The sequence below is a fragment of the Sphaeramia orbicularis genome, chromosome 13 (assembly GCF_902148855.1).
Source record: "Sphaeramia orbicularis chromosome 13, fSphaOr1.1, whole genome shotgun sequence".
Classification (NCBI taxonomy): Eukaryota; Metazoa; Chordata; class Actinopteri; order Kurtiformes; family Apogonidae; genus Sphaeramia; species Sphaeramia orbicularis.
Genome location: NC_043969.1, coordinates 25,276,383 through 25,301,262, shown reverse-complemented (window position 1 = coordinate 25,301,262; position 24,880 = coordinate 25,276,383). Strand labels below are relative to the sequence as shown.

General features: G+C 36.4%; 1 protein-coding gene across 1 annotated transcript in view; it reads left to right on the top strand.

Moving 5' to 3' along the window:
* Nucleotides 1-1,173: 1,173 nt before the first annotated feature.
* Nucleotides 1,174-24,880, top strand: part of limk1a (LIM domain kinase 1a) — a 74,035-nt gene continuing 50,328 nt past the window's right edge. The window contains exons 1-2 of the mRNA XM_030151929.1: nucleotides 1,174-1,231; nucleotides 9,720-9,819. Coding sequence (XP_030007789.1) covers nucleotides 1,174-1,231; nucleotides 9,720-9,819 — 158 coding nt within the window. The remainder of the gene's footprint in view (nucleotides 1,232-9,719; nucleotides 9,820-24,880) is intronic.

The window sequence follows — 24,880 nt, the reverse complement described above, 5'->3', positions numbered from 1 at the left end:
GAACAGCCCAAAACAAGAGACCTTTCGGGTAAACAGTGCCCCCTAATCGAAAAGGTGGATGAGATATATATATAGTGGATAATTTTTGGGCTGTTCTCTTTTTTTTCTTATGATGGATAATTTTTAGGCTGTTCTCTTTTTTTCTTATGGTGGATAATTTTTTAGGCTGTTCTCTTTTTTTCTTATAGCAGATAATTTTTTGGGCTGTTCTCTTTTTTTATTATAGTAGATAATTTTTGGGGCTCTTCTCTTTTTTCTTATAGTGGATAGTTTTTCAGGCTGTTCTCATTTTCTTTCTTATAGTGGATAATTGTTTGGGCTGTTCTCTTTTTTATTATAGTGGATAATTTTTTGAGCTGTTCTCTTTTTCTTTCTTATAGTGGATAATTTTTTGAGCTGTTCTCATTTTCTTTCTTATAGTGGATAATTTTTTGGGCTGTTTTCTTTTTGTTTTTCTTATAGTGGATATTTTTTTTTAGGCTGTTCTCTTTTTTTTCTTATAGTGGATAATTTTTTAGGCTGTTCTCTTTTTTTTCTTATTGTGGATAATTTTTTTGGGCTGCTCTCTTTTTCTTTCTTATATGGATAATTTTTTGAGCTGTTGCACCTCTGAGCCACCGCACACTGATCATGCAGAGGACTTCAAAACTTATGTATCAAATATGATGCGTTTGGCTTTATAGGGTTGACACTTGTGGATTTTCTGTGTAGTTGTGTTGTTTCATAGGATGTTGAAACTTGTGGCTTTTGCTCTATTTAACTCTGTTTGCTCATGACACAGTGTGTTTCTTCTTCTTCTTGTCAGATGCTCCATTGTTGTGTTCAGACACCCATCCGTTGCTCCAGGGTTGGCTGATCCTTGTTCGGCTCTTGTCAGGGCTGATCCCTGCTGAACACCGGCCCTCTGTGCGCCCTCCTTCCCTCCTCCAAACGCATTCCTCTTCCTGGTTGGTCATCTCCTGTTTCCTCTCCATTGGCCCTTTGCTCTCTTGAATGAAGCGCCGCAGAAACGTGCACCACCACCACCACCAGCGGCAGCAGCAGGAGGAGGAGGCGGAGGAGGAAGGCGCACACCGACGGACGCACAGCAACACGACCGCCGGTGGTCTGACACCGGTTATCTGCGGACCAGAGGCGGCTGGCTCTCTCCCGGAGCTCGGTGTCGGACAGTGAATGAGGTTGATGCTGCTGTGCTGCACCTGGAAGGACGAACGCATGGGAGAGGAGGAAGGTAAGGAGAGCCGGGGGGGGGGTTTGGAGCTGATGCATGGGCGGGAGATGCACAAACACACACAGACACACAAACTGCAGCATCCTCTAAACACACATACAACGCATTTCTGCACTGTTTTCCTCCTACATGTCGTTTATTGTCAGTGTTAAACAGCGGATCCTCTGAAGGGAGCGTCCGGCTCTGGGTCCATATGGTACCGGACCGAAGCCATGTTTTCTGTGGATGCAGCCATCAGGACTGCATGCACTGCTCATCTGCTGTCATGCACACTGACATTTGCAGCAAAACTTAAAAGATAGTCAAATATATATATATATATATATATATATATATATATATATATATATATATATATATATATATATATATATATATACCCAGACTGTTGCAAACATTAAATAGAAGTATGAGCTCATTAACTATGCAGCTCCACCTTGTAAACAGTAGTGTGATGTTATAGCACCAACCTAAAGAGTATATGTTATATTATTAGATTGTACTTTGGCACTAGAAATATAACAGTGGTCTACAGTTTAATGTTTATGTTTTTTGTTTTTTTGTTTTATTTTTGGGAAATCATCTACCCTAGAGATAAAATGTGCTTCCATACTGTGATAGGATGAACAGGAACAAGTGACAACAGAGCAGGTTGGTTCATGTTTTCAAGATCTATGATAAAGTATGCATGGGTTTTTATACCATACAGTAGATTTATAAACTCTACTCTAGAAGGAATGTGATAATGAAATGTATTCTAATGTGCAGACAGTGTGATGAAGTTAATTGTACAGTTGTTTTATGTTTTTTTAATCTACACTTTTTTTTTTTTTTTTTTTTTTTTAGCTTTTTTATTCTTCTGTACAGCACTGTTTTTAATTCTACAGCTGTTTTATGTCTTTAATCTATTCTTGTAGTTTATTCTTTTATTTTGGTTTTTATTTATTTTTCTGTACAGTACTTTGGTCCACTTTGGTTGTGCTTTATAAATAAAGTAGAGAGAGCTTAATTGTTAATCTTCCCCTTGTAAATCGCTTTGGAAAAAAGTGTCTGCCAAATGCATAAATGTAAATGTAGGCCTGGTACCTGTTCTCTCTTTAACTCATTGAAAATCACATTTTGACCCAATACTGTATCATGATAACTATAGCCAACTAGCACTTTTGACTTCATTTTTCTTTATTAGTGACCCAGATTTGGTTCAGTGCTTATTATTCTGGAAGTGTTTTGCGTGTAGATCAGTGTATGTGTTCCACTTAATTCTTTCTGTACTTTATGATTCACCAAAAGTAGAATCAAAACAAATGAGATTTCAGAGATTAACCCATAAAGACCCAGTGTTACTTTTGTCTCAGTTCCCAAATTAATTTTTCTCTATATTTAACCTTTCTTAAGTCATTCATCACCATTTATTGTAATATTATCCTCTTTACTTTGTGTTTTTTCAGTGAAAATTGTGTATTTTCCTATATTTGATTTACAGATCATGTAGATGTTCATAAAAGCTCAGATAACAGTTGATGGTTGTTATTTCAGAAACAGAAAACTGAAGAAAAAAGTGACTTTTTCAACAAAATATATCACTAATTTAACAGAAAACAAAAGTCTCCATCCACTGTCATTGATCCAACTCTATGGGTTTTACTGGTGAATCAGTGTTGTAGAAGATGACGGTGTTTCCATGGTAACTACGAAGCCTCTGAACGTCCAAATGAGTTACATCTGATGACCAGAGAAGATGAATAACTGTATTTTACACCAGCTATTTACATTGTGTGATAGGATTAGCCTATCAACAGTTATTAAACAGTTTAGATCAGTAGATGACTTTGGACGCTGGTGGAGGTTTGGGTCTTTATGGGTTAAACATAATGAAGCTACACAAATGCATATTTATTTTGCTAATTGTTGCTTTCATGTAAATTGCTGAATTATTTACTTCTTCTGGACTTGACAAGCAAAGGTTGATTTGAGAAGTCTTCAGAGTTCTGCATGTGTGATGTTAAGTATGCACTGTGCTGTATTGGCTACTGTTCCCTCTCCTGGTGTGATCTTATCTTATCAGCGGCAGTGCTCGTGTACTGTAGCTGTCAGTCACACTCAGTAAACGTAACAATAGACCTTTTATGAGAAGATGACTCACTTTGCATCGAGGCAGGTCTGGGTCATCTGGAGGTGGAACTACTGCACTTTAACATGTGAAAGAAATGCCGGGCATGGGCGTGGGGCGTCTGTTTGATTAACTACACCGGTTATAAACAGAGGGTTTGTGTGTTTTTGTTTGCTTCTAATGAGGCGAGATCCATACAGACAGAAGAGGTCAGGAGGACAACACTATTAGGAAGAAACGCTCTGTAATAAAGACACGAGGAGAAATTATTAATTATAAAGTCATGAATTGAAAGAAGTGGGGGAGGAGATGCATTAGCACAAACCAGACCTGCCTCTTAGCCAATACGATCAATGAAACTACTACTGCAGACCTGCTCGCTCAGGCATTAAAGAAATGAGCCGACAACACAAAACCTCTGCCAAAACATTATTTTATGTTGTGTTGGCGCTGATGAATAATTAAAGCTGCAACAGTATTTTATCTTGGGATATTGATATCTGAGAGAGTGATTGACGGTTCACTTAAAGCTGAATGTGTTTGTAATTTCCAGACAAATGATGCTTTGATTGTTCTTCTAACTTAATATTATGGTAAATGAATAATACATGATGTGTGTTGTACAGTCTGTGTTTTTATTTTGGTGTGTTTTCATTTTATTTCAGATAATTATCCTGCTTATACGTTTTTCTACCACACACTCCACTCTGTTGTGTTATGAACTAATGTACTTTTTTTCCACAAATTTATATTGTTTATTAAATGTTAAACATAAACAACATAACACTTAAACATGAAAACAATCCCCTATAAACCCCTCCCCCACCCCAACAGCATCATCGTGCCAGTGCAGCAAAATATATCTGAGACTTACTACTAATTGTCTATACAGAAAAGTCTGTTCTAAAGTGTATTAAATAAACACCATGGAACTTTTGCTCACGGGATCCCCCTAAAGTCAAGAAACGGTATTGTCTGTAACAACTGGCGTAAAATCTCTATCTCGGTAATACTCGAGCATTTCTTGACAAGACATTGATTGCATTCATTGCAAACTTCCTGAGGCAAGACAGGAGACATACTGATAGAAATTTACTAGAGTCTTCCTCAGTGAGACATGATTAAAATCACCTAATATAAAGTTCGGAGCCTCCGGTGAGATAGTCTGCAATCTCTGTACAACATCAAATACTTTGCGGGAGGTAGAATTGGCATTTCCCTTTGAAAAGTGCGTCTCTAATTCCTCTAAGTCTAAGTTGTTGTGAAACTCATTTACCTTTTCCCTTCTTCCTGAAACTTCGCAAACTTTAATTTGATGGGGCAGGACGCTTGTTTTTTTTAACCATTTTTTTCTGATTCTATAAGGGTTTGCCCCCCTATAACTCCTGGGGCAGGTAAAATGGGAGTAACAACACCAACAAAAGTTCAATATCTGGTGTCCAGATTTGTTCTCTGGTAATAACAGAACTGCAGTATCGTTCATGAATATACACACATACCCCACCTCCCTGTGTTCTTACCTGTTACTTCAGTATTGTGGGTCAGTCAGAAGGGGGTCCCGAAGCCATGAATGGCAAGATCGGAGTTGTGGTCCTGTTCGGTGAGCCATGTCTCAGTGAAAGCCATGATACAACAGTCCTTAAAATCCTTTTGGAAGCGAATGTTCCCCTGGAGCTCGTCTCCTTTAGTCTTTAAAAACAAACATAAAAGCTCAAAACTCCTCACTGCCATTTACTGCGTTCCCCTCAGTTATGTGACATATCAGTGACATATGCCGTAAAGCAGTCAAATTTTGTAGGTCTTTTTGTGTCGGGGTCCGTACCCGAACCCAGAAGTTGCATAATACGAGTGCAGGTGATACAGACGCTCTGGAGCAATAACAAAAGTGTAATTAAACCTATTGTGAGTAGTTGTATCACCAAAATGAACTAGAAAATATAGTTTGAAGGCTGAAAAAGTCTGTCATGTTGCTTTAAGGGTGACCAGATCTTATAGAAGTCCTCAATCTTTCCTTTAGCCAGATAAATCTGTTTTTCTAAACCAAGGTGACAAGACAGTAGGTCCTTGAGTGTCCTTCCATTTTAAAGAAAAAACACACTTGGTTTGCAACAAGCAAAAAGTTGTCTTTTCTGGTTTCATGAAACTGCTCAGGGAAAATGTACAGAATACACAATTTTGCATCCACAGGGACAAAACATTCTATTAATCATTATATACATTAACTGAAGAGTCTCTGTCCTGAAGTTCTGAGGTTTCTTTCAGTCCCACATACATCGAAATAAAGTACCTGTTTCTCTGCTACATTTAATACAAATATCAGGAATTTTAGGATTAAATGTGTATTTTTACAGCTGTGATGTATGTTCTAAATAACCTTTTGTCTAATAACAGTCTGAACCTGATGTTAATAGTTTATGTTTGGGCTACAACACAAGCCCCCCCCCCCCATCCTCTACAGAGATTAACTACTGTACTTTTGACTTTATCAGAAACTAGTACAATAATACAATGATAAATACCCAAATGAATAAACAGATGAATCTTAATCACTGAAGCTTAAACTCAACTGAACACCACAAATTTTGGTTGATTCCAGGTGTGATTTGTATTTTTCTAACTATTAAATAGTCTCTATGTACAGCTGAGAAGCCTGATATTAGCTGGTAGTTTATGAAAAATCCTATTGGAGCCAATAAACCAGTAAAACTGATCAATCAGTCAATTTGTAATAACTCATGCTTTATTCAAGTTAAGTCTTAGGTTCACAGTTTCATATACAAGTTGAAGCAGAGCTGCAACTATTGTTTTTGGGTTTTTTTTTGTAACTTATATTTTATTAATTTTAAAAGAACAGCAACAAAATGAAAATACAACAACATGAACATGTCTGGGTAGCACAGTCTTACCAATTATTTTGCTTATATAATGTCCATTTTTTTCCACTTTTTGTTCATTTGTGGTTCTTGTAGTCTCAATCTTTGTGTTAGTTTTTCCATTAGAAATATGTCCTCAATTGTAGTTATCTATTAATCCTTTGATGGCACGTTCATCTTCCCCCATTTCTTTGTTATACATTTTTTTGCAGCTATCAACATCACCTTTACTAAATATTTATCATATTCACGTATAGTGCCATCACCAAAGTTGCACAAATAAAGAATTTCAGGGTTTTTTTGGAATTGTGTACCCTAATACTTAACATAGGACATTGTAGATCATTTTCCAATATTCCAAAAGTTTTGAACATTTCCAAAAAACATGTGAATGGTCAACATCCATCTCCCCGCATTCTCTCCAACATTCCTGATGCCTCTGTAACTGTTTACTTCTAAACTTGGGTGTAATAAAAAATCTTATAAGGTTTTTCCAGGCAAATTCACTCTATGTCCGAGAGCTAGTAGTTGTATGATGTAATTTCCACATGTTTAGCCAATCTATATCATCAATTTCTATGTCAAATTCTAGAGCTGCAACTGTTGTTTAATTATTGATTAATGTGTTTATTATTTTTTAAAATAATATTTCATTTGTGAATAAAATGTCAGATAGTGGTAAAGGATGATGATTACTGTCTCCCAAAGTTTATGATAATGTCCTTAAATGAACTGTTAGTTCCACAAACCGAAGATGCTCAGTTTACTTTAATAAAAAAGGAAAGAAACCAGAAAATATTCACATTTAAGACGCATGGCTGGATTATCAAAATAGTTCATGATTTAGTTAAAGCTGCAGGATGTGGTTGTTTTCAGCATCGCTTGGCAAAACCTTTACACTGTATTTATAATTAAAGTGATCTGAGAGGAGACCATCCAGATCTAGTCTGTGAGAGATTTCATCTGACCACAGGTGTTTTCAGACATGTAGGAGGGTTAAGTACATGATTGACAGCTGTTATTACCAATCGGTGACCACTCATTCACAGCCTGAATGTGATTCTACTGATCTGCCTGAACATGGAGGCTTGGAGAAGTGGCTTCACTTATTTAAAACAGCCCAAAACAACATTAGATGATCTGTGTTTATTTTGTGGATTTCGACAGAGGAGAGAGCTTCTGGATTTTTTATCCCCAGATTTTTAGCTCATCATCATTAATAGTTGTAATAGTTTATAGATTAATCAAGTAATTGTTGCGGCTCTAAATTAAAGTTGGTGATATTCCTAATGTCAGATAATGGCTGATGAGGTATTGTTAGACAAAACTGCAAAAGAAAACCAACAAAAGTTGGATCAAGGTGAAATCATGGGATGGAATAGAAACCTGCGTTTTAGGAATGAAACATGATGAAACTGCTTTTTTAGGAAACAATATGAAATTTATGACATTGAAATAAATATATAAGTTTTTAACTATTGTAATTATGAGCTAAGGTTAGTTTTGTGTTGCATGTAATGTAAATGCTCTGTATTGTGTGTGCACCTGCCTGGGGACAGCAGATGGGATGTAGATAACTCTGGTGCAAAGCATCACTTTTGTTTGAGATGAATGTATTTGTACATTGTTCCTGACAAATAAACTAAATCAGGCAGTAGGTGAAATGATCATTCCAAGTTTTTTATTCCTGTCACCGATTACAATAGAAAAGGTCAGTTTCGTCATTGGTTGCCCACCATCTTTCTAATGTTGTTTGTTGTTATTTTGCATTTGAGAGATGGTATGCCTCATTACTGCCGCTGAAGATGGGAAACAGTGTGTGATGTGTTTTTATTCAAATTAAATGCAGCAACGGTATCTGCTGTATGTAAACTCATGTCTGCTGCTACCGCCTCATCCTTTCCAGTGAACAGAACCCATTTATAGCATGAACTGCACACACACACACGCACACACACACACACGCACACACACACTCACACTACTGTCCACTCTTTAATCTGTCACACCACTGATTGTTCCAACTCTACGAAACAGCTTTTTTCATGAAACTAATCATAATTAACATTTTTTGTGATTAGAAACTGGGGCAGGGATTTGAGGTCTGCAGCTGATAACTGTCACCATAGAAATGACTCTAACAGACTGTTCAAGTTGAGCAACAAACTCTGAAGTCTGAACATTTCTGCTCATATTGTGACATTAAAGTTTTTAGAGGCATCAGCTCTCAGGTGTGTTTGCATTAGCAGATGCTGTTTTTCCATCAGCTGTGACCAAGTTTTTCTCTGTTTGCTCCAAAAACAATGAGCTGAGGAGCTGAGGCTCATGAATATATATGTTTAAAAAAATTCATTATTTTGTACTAACACCATATATTATTGGCATTTAATCCTATTTTAAGCAGAAATTCTTCATCTGAGGTCATGATTCCACTCAGTGATGTCAGTTCTTCATTTTAGTGATAAAATCATGCCTTGACTGCGACAGTTTGTTAGTGATTAGTATTGACTCCTTTAAAAGGGTTATATAGTAATATTATATGTAGGATTAATATTCCAAAGCTGCAACAGTGCTTCTAGCCTTTATCACTTTCTCTGACTCTAAAAGTTGTTTCTTAATGGTTCTCATCCCATCTGACCATTTTCTAATGTTTTGGTCAAAGGCCCATGGCGTTAGTTTTCCTCACCAGACTCACTACTCCCTCTAGTGGTCGCATGCATCTGCTGGACAGTGGGTATGAATAGATTCACTGCATATTTTGATATATTGGCGTCTTTGGCATAACTTCAGACCTCCTCATTCTCAACACTAATGATACGTTTAGATAATTTCTTAATATGTGACATAATCTCATAATTTCCCAGAACTAAAGGTAATGTCATCAGATGCATATTTGTCTATTCAACACCAAATTCTAAAGATATTTCATAGTATAGTGCAATTTTTTGCCGTTTTGCTTGAAAAGTTATTAATACTATTAAGTAAATATCAGAAAGGTTGCTGATTATTTTTTTATTGACTCTAATCACATTTAAGCACAAGTCTTGCCTATTAAATCAACAATAGCAGAACTGAATGTGAAAATGTTATTTGTTTTGTTTGTATCAGTCCGCCGAATTTAATGATTAAACACCAAACTGTAAGGTGTTTGTAGCAGATCACTGGTTTCACCCTGCTGTGTAATATTCTCATTAAAAACTTGGCCATCTGTGGCCACAGCGAGCTAGAGTTTACACACACTTCGACTCAGTAATGGTCTGTGCAGTCTCCATATAATGATGATGCTTTCAGAGGAGAATATTTTATAACTTTATATTTATTAACCAGCAGAGGTGATTTGCATTAAAGTTGAGATGAGGATAAAACCATCGGTCACATTATGCAAACACACATCGTTAATTATCAAAACAACTATTGTCATAAACCATGTGGAGACAGGACACAGTGTGAATACAGAATGCCCTTTGACCTCTGTGGGTTTATTACTGTTGTGTTTTTTCTGCAGCTGGGGGAAGTTTGCCCGTCTGTGCGGGATGCAAACAGAGGATCTATGATGAACAGTACCTCCAGGCCCTCAACACCGACTGGCACACCGTCTGCTTCAGGTACCGCTCACACCAGCAGGGTTCAGATGTAAACTACACACTCAGCCCTGTTTTGTTAACGAAGCTGGGTTTTTCTGTTGCTTTCTCCTCCATATTTATGATATGCTGACTTAAGGCAAATCACATTTATTTCTCAAATCAGATCTTTCGAGACAGAAAGTCTGCACTGTTGCAGGCATCAGATTGGATTTGTGTGTCCATACATCACCAGCCCATTTATATGTGTTACTATGGCAATGATGTAGGCATCAGTAACTGTGTTCCTGTGGTGGAAACATGGCTTCATGGTTTCATGTTCCTTCCAGCTTTACCTGTAAAGAGGCATCTCCTCAAACGCCAAGAGAGTTTATTTTATCCTCTACAGTTTGTCTCCATATTGTTTTCCACACTAAAATGTGTCTGTCTCCAGTGTTGGGGAGACTTAAACTACATGTAGCTGAACTATGTAGTTCAGCTACATTTTGCTCTAACTTGCTGGTAGTTAAACTACATTCATATTTTGTGCTGCGTCAAGTAGTTCAAGTACTTTTGGGGTAATTTTTTGTTGTTTAACTACTCAATTTGCAAACTACAATTTTCGGCAACAACATAAAATTAAGGTTTCTTTTTTTTTTTGTTATATAAATTGTATTTCACCATTTAACGCAAGACAGTCCCTTTTTCTTTCATCCTGAATTGCTTTGATCTTTTGAAGTAGACTCATAATCCACTGTCTGAATTACAATATTCTCTCCTCTAAAAAGTGTAGGCAACTTATCTGTGGTTGAAATGTTTGGTGACTAAAGACTTGATCATTTTGGACTGACATTATTGTAATACTTTTACATTATCTAGATGAATATGACTTCATAATTTCCTCTACATAAGTATGTGACAGCTGCAGTGTTTTCTTTTATTACTTCGACTGTGGAGGTCTAATTTTTCCTGTAAGAGAATTAATCAATAATGTTTTTACATGAGCAGTACTGTTAAACATCTGTGTAAATTAGACTCACAGAAGACAGACCTGCTGCTCACAGACTTATGGTGAACCCTCAGCATTATTTCTTCTGCAGCAGCAAATCAGTATGTTAACAAATTCAGCAAATTAATCTGGACTAAACCCATCACTTTTACTGTGAATCCATGCCTAAACAAACTTTCTAACAACTACATACACACACCCTAACTCTGCTGATAAAGTATCTCCTAAGGAGTTGTTAGCATCTACATACTGAAGCCTGAGGAGAACTTAAGGTAATAATTGTTCAAGTGTTAGTAGTTTTGGATCATTGAAACATTTTGTCAGGTTTATGATGGTGTCAGGTTGGAGGTCACATGAGGTTTAAAGTCTGTTCAGATTTTTCTGGTTTCTATGACACGGTACATAAACATGTGCAGGTTAAACTTGTAAATCCGCTCAGGTAAAGACTGATTAAGTGCAAAGAAACATTCCTGAACTATTGTAACTTGTCTCTAATGCACAGATCAAACATTCTGTGTCCATTCATAACACTAACGGAATTTACAACTCACAGTTTCTTCTCACTGGCTGCAGTGTGTCACATTAATAATCCACATTATGACACACTGCTGGAGTCTATTCTGCAGCTGAATATAAATGTTGAAGTCGTTTGCAGTTGATTTGTTAACTAAGTACTATTTATAAGTACATGACATTTAGTTTTACAGTGGACCGAGCTGCTATTCAACAGCAGCAGACAAACCCAGTACCATTCATAATGTTTGTCTTCTGTAAAATGTAAATATTATTTCCACAGTCAAATCTGACATTAAATAATTAACAAGTAGGTTTTGAAGCCAACAGGTCTCTGTGTGAGTCTTTCTGATTATTAAAATGACAGAAACTGGTCCATTCTTTCTTTCATTCGGCTCAGATTCTCTCTGTCAGCTCTTACAGAAACGTCTGTTTGCACATGGGTTGAAAAATAACTTCACGACTGAAAACTTGGTGGAGCAAAAAATCAACATTAGCATAATAACATAATACACCCATGTGATTAAGCAGAGCTTCAGAACAGTGCAGGCAGAAGTTAAACTTAATTTCCAGAGACACTTTATAGCTGTCTGTTACTGTGCCTGTGCAGAACTATGAGGACCTCAACAGTAGCCGCTTTTCCATTGGACATCTGCGCAAAACTTTACCAAGATTTATTAAATGTCAAAAAAACAGAAGTGCGTAATGTTGTTAACAGTGCGATAACAGGAGAAGTCATTCCATAAACATGGCGATGAACTTAAATATCATGTTGATTTGCAGATATATTCATTATTATTATATATTACCCCTCTATACTAAATTAACTCTTTCCCCGCCATTGACGAGATATTCCGTCAATTGCTTCCCAACGCTTCCCCGCCAATGACGAGATTTTCCGTCAATCCGTGTTTTCACTGTTATACTGTAGTTGGAGGTGTTGTGGATCATGTGAATTACTTTCCTTAGTCCAAAAACAAACAATTAAGCAGCTTTTTCGGAAAAATGACGGGCCGGGTTTAACGTTTTTGCACTGGAGTCTCCGTATCCCATGGCAACGCATCCAGCGGCAGTCACTGAATGAGGAAATGAAGACTGCAGGAACCGCGCGCAGTTTCAAAAGCCTTAAAGATGATTATGGAGACAGAGTCTGACAATTCAATATATGATGGAGCTACAGAAGAACCATTTAGAGACAGGAACGGAGAAATAGAAGGTCAGGGAGACGGACACGGAACACGGGAAACAAGGAGCGGCTCAGGTCCGACACGGAGGTGCGGGTGGGGGGGGCGGGGGCACAGAGCAACACGGAGAAAATGACAGACAGGAGGAAGAGAAAAGAGACATTTGTAGAGGACATTCAAGGAGAAGACAGACATACAGACATGGGACAAGACAAAGGAAAGCTAGTCTGCATCTGTTAGAGTGAGTTCAGATTCAGACTGAGGACACAGAACAGATTCAGCTGTAGAATGTCAGCAGGACACAGGGAAGACACTGTTGGATTTGGCTTTTGTATGAAATAAATAAATACATATATTCATACAGAGATAAATAACTAGATGTCCATAGAATTATTTACAGATCAAACACAGCAGCTGGTCCAACAGGAGGACCTGGTGCAGCCAAAGGCCAGAAATCTACAGTATTTAGTGCATTTGTTTCTTTTTTTCTTGAAAATGAGGAATATTGAGGTGTTTATATCCAAAAGCTAAACTACTATGTGTTAGACTTATAACTGATGTATGTAAATGTGCAAAGTTTAGAAGGAACCTTGTGCTTTACAAGATGTTCGGTCTAAAGTTTGGTGTGGATTCCCCTAACATTTTGTGGAATGATGGGATATCTTAGAGCTGTTTGTTACTATTATTGCTGTTATTATTATTTTATTTTGTGATTTTGAAGATAGTGTTACTGTTGGTGAATAAGAAAGAGTCAAAAATGTAAATAGGAAATCAGTTTTCTCTTGAAAATCAATATCTTTGAAAAAAAAATGCAATTTTCTCAGCTTTTTGCTCAAAATTCAGTTTTTTCCTGAAAATGACCAATATTCAAATGTTTATATCTCACGAACGAATAAAGATAAAATAAAATAGTTTTTTGTGTTTAAAAGTTGAAGTTCTGTTCTTTCTTTTGATGTATTCAGTGTTCACATACTCCTAACACAACATTTTCAGTGAGCCTCCAAAGATTAGTGAAAATGACCAAAACGGCTGGCGCTGGCTACCAACTCACTGGAAAATGCTCTGGCGGGGAAAGAGTTAAAAAATGGTTTGTTTCCTGGTGTGTCCACACATACCGCACCATGTTTATTTCAACATTCTTCTTCTTTGCTTGTTGTAACGTCTGTCAACATCCGTTTTTTTAAATTTTTTAATTCACGTGACTAGTTGCGGGAAAAAGATCTTTCCATTGCAGTTTTGTGTGATATACCAATTGTGCAATGCCCAAAAAACCACCTCTTACTAGCACAAAAAGGAGAGGTTTGGCGAAATTGTCGTTTTTCCATTAGGTACATTTTTTTAAGCGCAAGTTGTATTCACTCAATTTGAGGGTCAATGGAAAAGTGACTAATGACATGTAATAATAACTTAACTTCAACTTCAACTTTCAACTTTATTTATCCTTAGGAAAGGAAATTCGGTGGGCAGCAGGGATCATAAACACATAAGCACATACACAAAAACACATACACAGAAACAGCACCACCAGATGCCACCCCAAAAAAATTATACAATACAGGACAACACACAATGGAGCCACTCCCTTCTTAACACAAAAAATTAAAAAAAAAGGTCCAACACAGTACACAAGTTAACTGCCATAATGGCCATGAGTGTTAAAAAATAATCACATAAAAAAATGTTTTAAAATTGACACATAAAAAAATTCTAGATATCAGCTACATGGATTCAGATTCCTAATAGCCACAGGAATAAAAGAATCCCTAGCCTGTCCGGTTCTCAGCTGAGGAGGCCTAAAACGGTGACCAGAGGGGAGCAAAATAAACTCCCCAAAAAGTGGGTGATCAGGGCAGTTTAAAATTTGCTTGGCCTTACCGCTGACCTGTTTAACATACATGTCCTGCAGCTGGGTTAGCTGTACCCTAACCACTTTAACATTCTAAAATAGTTACAGTTATAGTTACTGTTGGAGACACTGACCTACGTGCACGTTTCAAGGTGTAGTCAGTAATATTCATTACAGATCAGATTACAGTTCAGTTTTAGTGAATTTACTGCAGCTTCTCTAAATCCGATTAACTGCACTGCTGCTGCTTCGACTGCTTGTCAAACCTTTACGCGTGTGTTTGGTTTAACTTTCCGAAGGTTTTGTTTGTAGAGAAGAATAGGCAGGTTTGTGTTTCAGTCTCAGGCAACAGAAGGATTAAGTATAAAGGGGCTTTAGTGTCTTTGTCAGTGAGATTCTCATAAAATTTGCCGCAGCATGTTGCGTGTGTGGGCAGTGAGATTACACGTGCCATTATGTGAAAAAATCGATTCATTATTTATGAATTTCAACTAGGACCAGTTGGTTTTCATGATAAACTTGAGTCTTGTTTGTTGAACATGTCTGGTCTCAGGCAGAATGCTGAATCCAAGGGGGTTAAATTCAGAGTTTAGCTGGATTTTTTCATCATTTTATGGAACAAAGAAGCAGGTACCAGTTTGCAATTCAGCTAAACTACTCACAACATTTAACTCACAACGAAAATTACAGCCTGTTCCTTCCCAAGTCCCTCATTTCTCTTGGCTCCGTAGAGATGCATTTATCTTTTTCATCATTTTTGACTCGATTTTTAAGAGGTGTTGAATTTCCCTGGAGATCAATACAGTCACCTCACACCAATAACATGAATAAAGGGAAACGATGGCACAGATGATTGAGACGCTCTAATGGCCATCGATCCCTTCAGCTCTCAGACTGTAATTCTAGACTTCCGCCACAGATGCTGTCGAGATGCAAGTGCAAGTTCTTTGTGTGAAGTGTACAATAGGGCTGCAACACATCATTCTTTTCATTACAGATTACGCAATTAATTCTCCAGTCAATCAAACAGCAAGAACCCTCAGTGAGTTCTCTGATTTTATGCTTGATTTTACTACTTTAACAGACCCAAAACTAAAGGTATTTATTTATTTAAGCGACCAAAACGCATTGGAGAAACTGAAGCAAATGTTGTTAAAATGACTGGTTTTTTGCTGCATCCTGTGAATGATTTGATTCTAAACATATGTCACAGCAAAAACAAATGAAGTCTGTGGATGGTGTTTTTCTCTTAACTCATGGTGTCTAAATTTGATTATCCTAAATTAAGGCTTTAATTATCCTTAAAACTGATCATTCTTCTTTAAATCTGACAGTCAAAGTTCTTACAAATTCCACAGAAACAATAAATGATGTTGCTATGTTTGTCAAATTTGTAATTGGTTTTTAGGATTCAAGCAGCTTGAACGTCAGTAGCAGAAACTTTAGTCATGAAGGAAATTGAAATGTAATGTTAGCTGGATTGAAACATAGTAAAACTGTTTCCAGACAATAACGAGTATGTATAATATGTAGTATTCATACAAAGGCCATTAGTACTGTTATTTTTTGTGAATGTAAGGTCTTAAATTTAATCAGTGACACTGAAAAATATCTTACAGAATCATAAATGTGGCTTCATCAAACCTGCAGATATTTTGTATTAATTAAAATGATTGTTTGTTTCTGATACGTTATTATATGTAGCCTACCATAAACTATAATGAGACAATAATTGTATAAACAGAACTGTGTGCCATGTGCTTGTGTGTTTTCCCTCATATTGTGGCATAAACATCTCTTCATCTGCAGTATCATCTCAGGGATTTTCTGAGTTTGCCTGTTCATGTCAACATTGTGAAAGTAGGACAATTTTTGTGTTGTTCCTTGCAGAAGTTGTATTATTAATAGAACACAGTTGCTCCAGCTGCTGTTGTATTTCATGATGTTATGTAATTTGCCTCCTCATCTCTGTTGTCTTTCACATCTTCATCGAGCTGATCTTGTTTCTGAAATGAACATCAAACATCGACCAGTTGAAACATTCAGTTTGTCACAGTTCATTTGTTGTTCATTCATAATCCTGCTGGGAATTCCAACCCTCTGTTTGCTTTGTTTCTATTGAGATCAAAATTACCAAACAAACCTCAGTGAGTGTACTCAGCACTAATTCATTAAACAGAACTGATATTAACTTTGGCAGATTCACAACCTATGATTTAGCTAACATTGTACAAATTACTTTTGTCAAGCAGAAATGAAATTATACAGGGTGGGGAAGCAAAATTTACAATGAACATTTAGTTGTTTTTTCTCAGCAGGCACTACATCAATTGTTTTGAAACCAAACATATATTGATGTCATAATCATACCTAACACTATTATCCATACCTTTTCAGAAACTTTTGCCCATATGAGTAATCAGGAAAGCAAACGTCAAAGAGTGTGTGATTTGCTGAATGTACTCGTCACACCAAAGGAGATTTCAAAAATACTTGGAGTGTCCATAAAGACTGTTTATAATGTAAAGAAGAGAATGACTATGAGCAAAACTATTACGAGAAAGTCTGGAAGATACTATTAAAGAAGAATGGGAGAAGTTGTCACCCCAATATTTGAGGAACACTTGCACAAGTTTCAGGAAGCGTGTGAAGGCAGTTATTGAGAAAGAAGGAGGACACATAGAATAAAAACATTTTCTATTATGTACATTTCTTGTGGCAAATAAATTCTCATGACTTTCAATAAACTAATTGGTCATACACTGTCTTTCAATCCCTGCCTCAAAATATTGTACATTTTGCTTCCCCACCCTGTAGGTTGAATTTTAGACAGCCTACCTAGATTTTCACTCTCACTTGAGACATATTCTTATTTAGACTAATTAGACTAATTCAAAGTGTCTCATATTAAGTTCTTCTTTTAGTACACTTTAGGGATGTAATGATATGAAAATTTCATATCATGCTTATTGTGACCAAAATTATCACGTTTATCATTATTATTGCGGTATTATCAAAATGTTCAAAAAGTACTAATACACACACTGAAATAATTTAACCAAGTTGTATTTAAAAAAAACAAAACAAATAAAATAATAGGCACAATGTACCTTCTGTTGGCAGAAACATTCAAATATTAACCTTGAGTGGTCTGAGCCTATTTTGTCCGTTTTTCAGTACTTTTGATTTTGCCTTTGTATACTATATAAACAAATGTTTACTCTACCCATGTTTGGTATTTTTTTCAGCACAACCTCATTTATATCATCTGCTTATTATTTTTTTCACTTTAACTTACTATATCAGCACAAAAGGATAAAAAACACATACAAAAAAAATATAATATATAAAATCCGATTTAATAAATAAACTATAAAATCCGATTTGAAAAATGTATATACTTTATTGCATAAATAACACAAAGATCCTTAAAGAACCTTTTCAAAGACTTTAAAAGTGAATATTGGTTCCAAATATTAGGTATAGAAAATCAAAATTGTAATAAATTAAAACTACACTCAAATATTTGACATAAAAGCAGATCTTTACATAGGTGTTTTTTCCCCTAAAAGTGCGGTAATCAAACACAGTTATCATGATAATTAGAATTTAAACGGTAATACTAGCTGTCTGCAATTTTACCGCAGTTCATCGTTTTACCGGTAATCATTACATCCCTAGTACACTTACATGCAGTACTCTGTTTACATTGTGTACTTGCTTGCAGAGACCAGCGTGTGTCATAGTTACAGCAGGTGCCATTCAGATTCTTTTCCTTGGCTCCACCTCCTGATCATCAGCTGATGGGCCACACCTGATGGTCAGCTGATGTCCTGTAATACCAGTGAGGGCAACCAGTGGCTCCTCCACTGCAGCATTTCAGTTAGCGTAATTTTGGATTAGTTTTAGTTAATATTTATGTACCAATCAATGTTTTATCACTTTTTCTGTCATTTTGGTAAATTAAGTTAAGTACCTTTTTTTCGTTAAATCAACCTGCTTTCCACGCTTCTGTTCTGTTTACACCCGGGAACCTCTTTTTCGTTATTGTGTCAGTACCCTAGACCTCCTGGCACATCATGAATAATTTCAGAAATCAATAGACCAATGTGACAAACTTTGCAGTGCAAAGCTAACACTTAGCAGATCCAACAGTGCAAGTATTATTTCTCTACTGATAAATCTCACCGTATGAACTGGAGCAGACCAAAAATAAAGGCTGTATTATGATGCAATGATTATTTTACATTATTTGACTGTTTTCTGATCATAACTTGGTTTTAAATGAAGCTTCTGCTATTGGCTTATCTGTAGTTTTGTGTTACATTGAAATGATTCTGACTATAAACAAATGGCGTGTGGTTCATCAGATTAATGACCATGAGTTTGTACATAAGTGTTTGCAACATCTGCCCTGATCACAGCTTCAATATCATCATTTCTGGTCCCTCTCCTATTGTTATGTCTCAAAGATGGTGATTGTTGAGGGTGAAAAGTGTCCGCCTTTTACAAATTCAACATTTTGATCATGTTCAGTGTACATCTTGGTGCGTACATCAAACTACATTTTGCTGTAACTGACAGTGTGAATGTCCTCACATACGCAAAATCTTAAGTGTCATTTACAGAAGGTACAGTAAGAGATGTAACTCTTAGATATGGAAATCATTAGACTGTACAACACATCAGTGGATTTTCCAGTTCCTCTCCACTCTGTTCTGTTGCAAATATGTATATTATCTGTATAGTTTTATTACTTTTATTATTATTATTATTTTATACTGTTTGTGGCACTACCTTTTTGCATGCACATTTTTTTCTTTTACTCTATTCTGCTGCTGCCTTGACCACTGAATTTCCCCGTTGTTGGATCAATAAAGTGTCATCTAATCTAATCTTAGCTAATTGGCAGCAAATTTGACAAACTAAACCAAAGGCTAAATTGCATTTGAGTGCTTGAAGTGATTCTTAAAGTAACTTCTTCATAAAATATCTTCTGTTCCTGTTTAATCTGGTCTTTTGCATTATTGAATGTTTTGTCTGCAGGTGAATTTTCCTTTCTCTTACTCTCTTTGACACGTTTCTCTTTGTTCATCTGAGCTGGTTGGCAGGTCGGCTGTCGCTTTGTGGAAACTCACCACACAGAGTTTCATTAATGATTTCCCCCGGCCGAGTGTTTGAATGGGAAATCTGAGGAGGCCGAGTCCTCACTGGTTTTGTGGTGTGTGTGTCTCTGACAGTATCATCAATATATGCTATTTCATATCAGAGGGACTCAATCCTGAGCTCTTCCCAGTTCCCTCACAGTGCTTTAAATCCTGTCATCTTGCAGCTTTTCGACTCTCTGTCCACTGTGCAGTGACATAAAACAGCAGAGAGCTTGAATTACAAGGGTTAGAATCAGCGGCATTCTCGAAGAAATCCTCAAAATGTTTCCCTGCAGAGCTCTACACGTTTGAAATTTAGAGGGAATCGTGTTGTTTTGACCCAGATCCAAATCCTCAAGAGAACAGGATTGTCATGGAAAAGCAGGATTTAAGATGGCTTTGCTTGTCAGACTAGCGCTGTGTGGAAAATAGACTGGTGGGACTGGGAATGGAGCTTAAACCCAAACAAAGTGTGTTGGTTGAGACGGTCCAGCTGCAGGCCTGGAACTGTAATGGTGCATTAGTCCGGTGAAAAGGAAGTGGAGATGAGAAGAGGAGAGGGGGATGAAACTGGAGTCTGGAAGGAGTCCCTGGGGTGGAGAAAAAAACTCCAAATAGCTGTAGCAGAGGCTTCCTGGGAAAAGTGCACCAGTGCTCTAAATGTGAATTGTCTTTTTCTTGGCTTCTGTTTGGACACAAACTCATATCAGCTGGTTTCTCTGCATCCATACAGCTCTTTCACAGCCAATACAGACCAATAAAACACACATTTATTGACCTATGTACTGTCAGATTAGAAGACAAATTCACTTACTTAATTACTTTTTGGCTAAATCATTCCCTAGTTCATAAGAATGTAAGAAAATATCAATACATCTGAGTAGAGGGCGCCAACAGGACATTTTAGAAACGAATGCTATTGGCAGAAGTCGGTGCTGGTAGCAGCCGATAGATAATATTAGGATTAAAGCTGCACTGCAATTAACCAATATCAGCCTGTGCCATTATAAAATGCCATAGTCTGTAATGAGAAAAGTTGGTAATTTAGGAGGATTTAGGGCTAGACAATAACATTACAATCCATGATCTGAGTCACAGTTTTGTATGTATATATGAGGTCGGAACATCCAGCTGAAGTGTTTTCATGAATTACCCAGATTGTGGCATCCTCTAGAGCACAGGTGTCAAACATGCGGCCCGGGGGCCAAAACCGGCCCGCCAAAGGGTCCAATCCGGCCCTTGGGATGAATTTGTGAAATGTAAAAATTACACTAAAGAAATTAACAATCAATGATGTTAAAATCATTTTAGGTCAATTCAATCTAAAGTGGGTCAGACCAGTAAAAACTATCATAACTGCCCATAAATAATGAAAGCTGTACATTTTCTCTTTGTTTTAGTGTTAAAAAAGTCAAATTACACAAAAATGTATACATTTACAGACTAGCCTTTAAAAAAAAATGTGAACAACCTGAAATGTCTTAAGAGAAGTATGTGGAATTTTACCAATATTCTGAATATTACTAAATGTTTTGTGTATTTGTAGAGCCACTGTGATCTGTAAGTTGTGATGCACACGTATAAATGAAAAACTAAGGTGTAATATTGTTAAAATTGCACTTATTTTTCTTAAACTTTCAGGTTGTTCATATTTGTTCATGTTATGTTCAAATACAGTTCATAGATGTAAACATTTTTATTGCAGAATTTTACTTTTTTCACTTAAAAACATAGAGAAAACTTTGGAGTTGTCATTATTTATAAGTTCTTATCCTATAATTTCTATTACTTTACTGGTCCGGCCCACTTTAGATCACATAAGGCCGTATGTGGCCCCTGAATGAAAATGAGTTTGACACCCCTGCTCTAGAGTTTGTAATGAATCAAATATGTTTTCACACTGGCAGAACTCTAAAGTATCTGTGTAAATCAGACTCCCTGTAACCACACCTGATGGACTTGAGTCATTATTTCAAAATCACTTGCTACACAAACTCACGTTAAAGTGGACTATTCTATCACTGTGAATGGACTGGAATAAACTTAATAGCCTAGAGATCTGTTTAAGCAAAATTAAAGCTACAAATCTATATCTAATGCAATAGGTACATGTAAAATATCACAATTACACTGATAAACTGGCCACTACTTTTTTAATGACACCCTCTGCACACTGTCACAAATAGATCATATGCCATCATATGAGAGTCAAGAAAAATTCACATAATCCCCATTTCTGGTGAAGTTTTGGATTTAGTTACATGGAGCATTGAAAGGTACTGTCTAAAACATGGTACTTTGTCATATTATTTAAGCTTTTATTTTGTTTTAACACTGATTTAAGTTTGTTTGATTGACAGTATTTTGTAATATATATTTGATAAACATACTGACCAGTAAATACAGTAGGTTATCATGTTTTTCCAGCGCCAGACTCTTATTATGTCAACCTTTGAAAATGCACCATCCATCCATCTGTTGACTTTTACATTTGATATCATGTTTAAATCATGAATATATTGAGTTGTAAACCCAGACTGTCTTACATATGGTATTGAAACAATTCACATTACTGCAAGGTCCATCATTTGTTATAATTTATTAATTCATTATATCTTAAAAGGTTGTGAAGGCTCGGACTAAAAAGCTCTCCAGACACTTCCCAGTGCGAGCTCCCATCATGGACTTTTATTGCCCTCAGTGTGGATTTCAAAGGATTAAGTTAAAGTGGCTCTTGACATTTGAGTAAAGATGAGATGCAGGAAGGTGTGCAGCATCTGTGTGATGGGACTGTGGAGTCAGTCCCACACCCCAAGAGGCATAGGAGGATTTCTAGGCTTATGCTGTGGTTTATCCTGTTGGTTTCATCTGTTTTGTATTTATTGTGATGAATTTACATTTCACACTTATCTTCAGTTAGTGTTTAAATCATGAAATTGATTTCTTCATGCTCTTCTAGACTGTCTTAAAGCCTTACAAGTCATTGAATTCACTAAACAAAAAAAATGCTTTCATTGGTTTCAAAAGTATTTTATAAATTGACATGTTAAAATGTCATAATTATCAACATCAAATTTTGTCTCTACATAAGATGGTTTGTCCGTTGGTGTCCCATCACTTTTAAAGTAATTCTTTCACCTCTTTAATGTCAGACTCAGTAAATAGGTTATTATACTTGACTTCTATGTGGTGAACTTACAGCTTGCTGCTGTTCAGTTAGCAAGGGAATGGTCAAGCATGAAAACTGACAAATGGACATTCATGTTGAGCCCTACCATGTCAGCTGCAGGGGACATAACAAGTGAAGCCATAGGAACAATATCAAATGCAAACATTGCGAAATTTGTTGTCACAGATACTAACATAAAGGTGGTAAGGTATCTGTGAGACAAATATACAGTATATTATACAATATATAGTATATAATCTTGAAAATGTATGTGGTGTTTTCTTTGTCAACCCCTGTTATTGATGAGTGGTAATTACAGATGTATTCTTGAATTTCAAACAGCTCAAACCCATCACCTGTAACAGAATAACAGAATAACACCATCTTCTGTTGGTACAGTTAGATACAGATGTAATAAGATAAGATAAGATAAGATATTCCTTTATTGATCCCACAATGGGGAAATTCACAGTGTTTTCAGCAGCAAAACATACACATTAACATACACATACACGTAAAACAAACAGTCATATAAATTCGAATTAAAAAAAAAAAAAGTTAAATGTAGTGTAAAAGCATACATATGAAGTAAATGAACACATTAGCAAAACATTACATTACATTACAACAATTTTGCCAGTTGAATGAGTTGGGACAATATTATGGGAACATATTTTTGGAGCATTTTACAATGAATACAGTTGGATATAACACATGTAGTTCTATTATGAAAGATTGTGCTGGCAATTGCTGCAGTTCTGGACAAATAATGATCAGTTAGTTGAGATCTGCAGAGGAAGTCTGTTCTTCTTGAGCTCATCTAAGATGTCTGTGTTACAGTTTTACAGACAACACCTAAACATCTTACTCAAACTCCTCACCTGTCACAGGATCAGGTGGATCTGGATTTTACAGTCAGTGAGACTTAACACAGGGTTCACCTCCGTCCTGGTGAGAGAATGAGAGAAAAAGTAGAATACTCTCCATGTAAACTTAGGTAAGTTACATGGAAAGAAATGCAAATTCTGTCCTCATTTCTGTTTCCACACTAATTTCAGATTATGACGTGTCTGTGACCAGTGATATTAGACCATATTAGGTTGCACTGTATAAGCTTGGAGGTAAAAAGTTCTGAACTAAATCTACTTTGGAGCGGTATGGCAGGTCTTTCCTTCCTGCAGCTGTCAGGCTCCACAACAGAAACTGCTCCAAATAATTCTGTGCGATAAACCATATCCCTGTCCAACCTGTGGTATGATCAGCATGTGCACAGCTGTAAATACTATGCATAGCTTTCTTGATTTGTCTTTATTTTGATTTTGCACTTCTTTAGCTATTGTGCTTTGCTGCTGTAAACTTGGAATTTCCCCTTGTGGGACTAAAAAAAAAAGACATATCTTATCTTTTTTGACTATTAATATCATCGAGGCCAAATGAAGTCCATGTGTGTGTGAAACACCAGGATGCACTGCCTGCCTCTTCTCTGTGGGTGCTCAGATCTTACATTAACACATACAGTGACTACACTCACTGTGGTGATGGAACACACGTCACTACTGTCTGAGGATGAGGATTTCTATGCAGGAATGTCACCACAGACACCCAGATCATAAAACAGATACAAGGACTTTCATATAATATTGTCATAGGCTCAATCACCCTGGTTCTAACTCATTTGATGATAGAGAATGATTTAACAGACATATATAAATTAACCCTTTCATGCATGAATTATGAGAACCTTAATCAAGATTTTTTTTTTCCTGAGTGTTTTTATTCCTCTTTAGGCATGAAAAAAAAAAAAACAATGTGATTGAATTTTTTTTTATATCAACCTGTTTTTCATGGAGTTACAAAAATGTCCACTCAGCTACACCATGAATTTTATTCTTGAAGCAAAGAAACATGTATTTAAAACCCAATATCATAAAGTCATATGAAAATAGTGAAATGAAACCATGTTTAATGCAGCTAATCTGATGTTTTCTCACATTTTAACTTATTCAAATACTAGTTATTACTCACTTCATGGAGATAATATGCAAAAAATAAATATTAACAATTGATTTCCACTCATGAACCAATCGAGAACAGCAAAGTTACAGTAATGGTATGAATTGCAGTTCATGAGATGATGCATAAGTGTCAACTGTGTTGGTTGATATGGAACTAAAACAACAAAACCCATGAATATACAAGAGAACACCTGCAGAAGAACTGTCCACTGTAGTGACCACT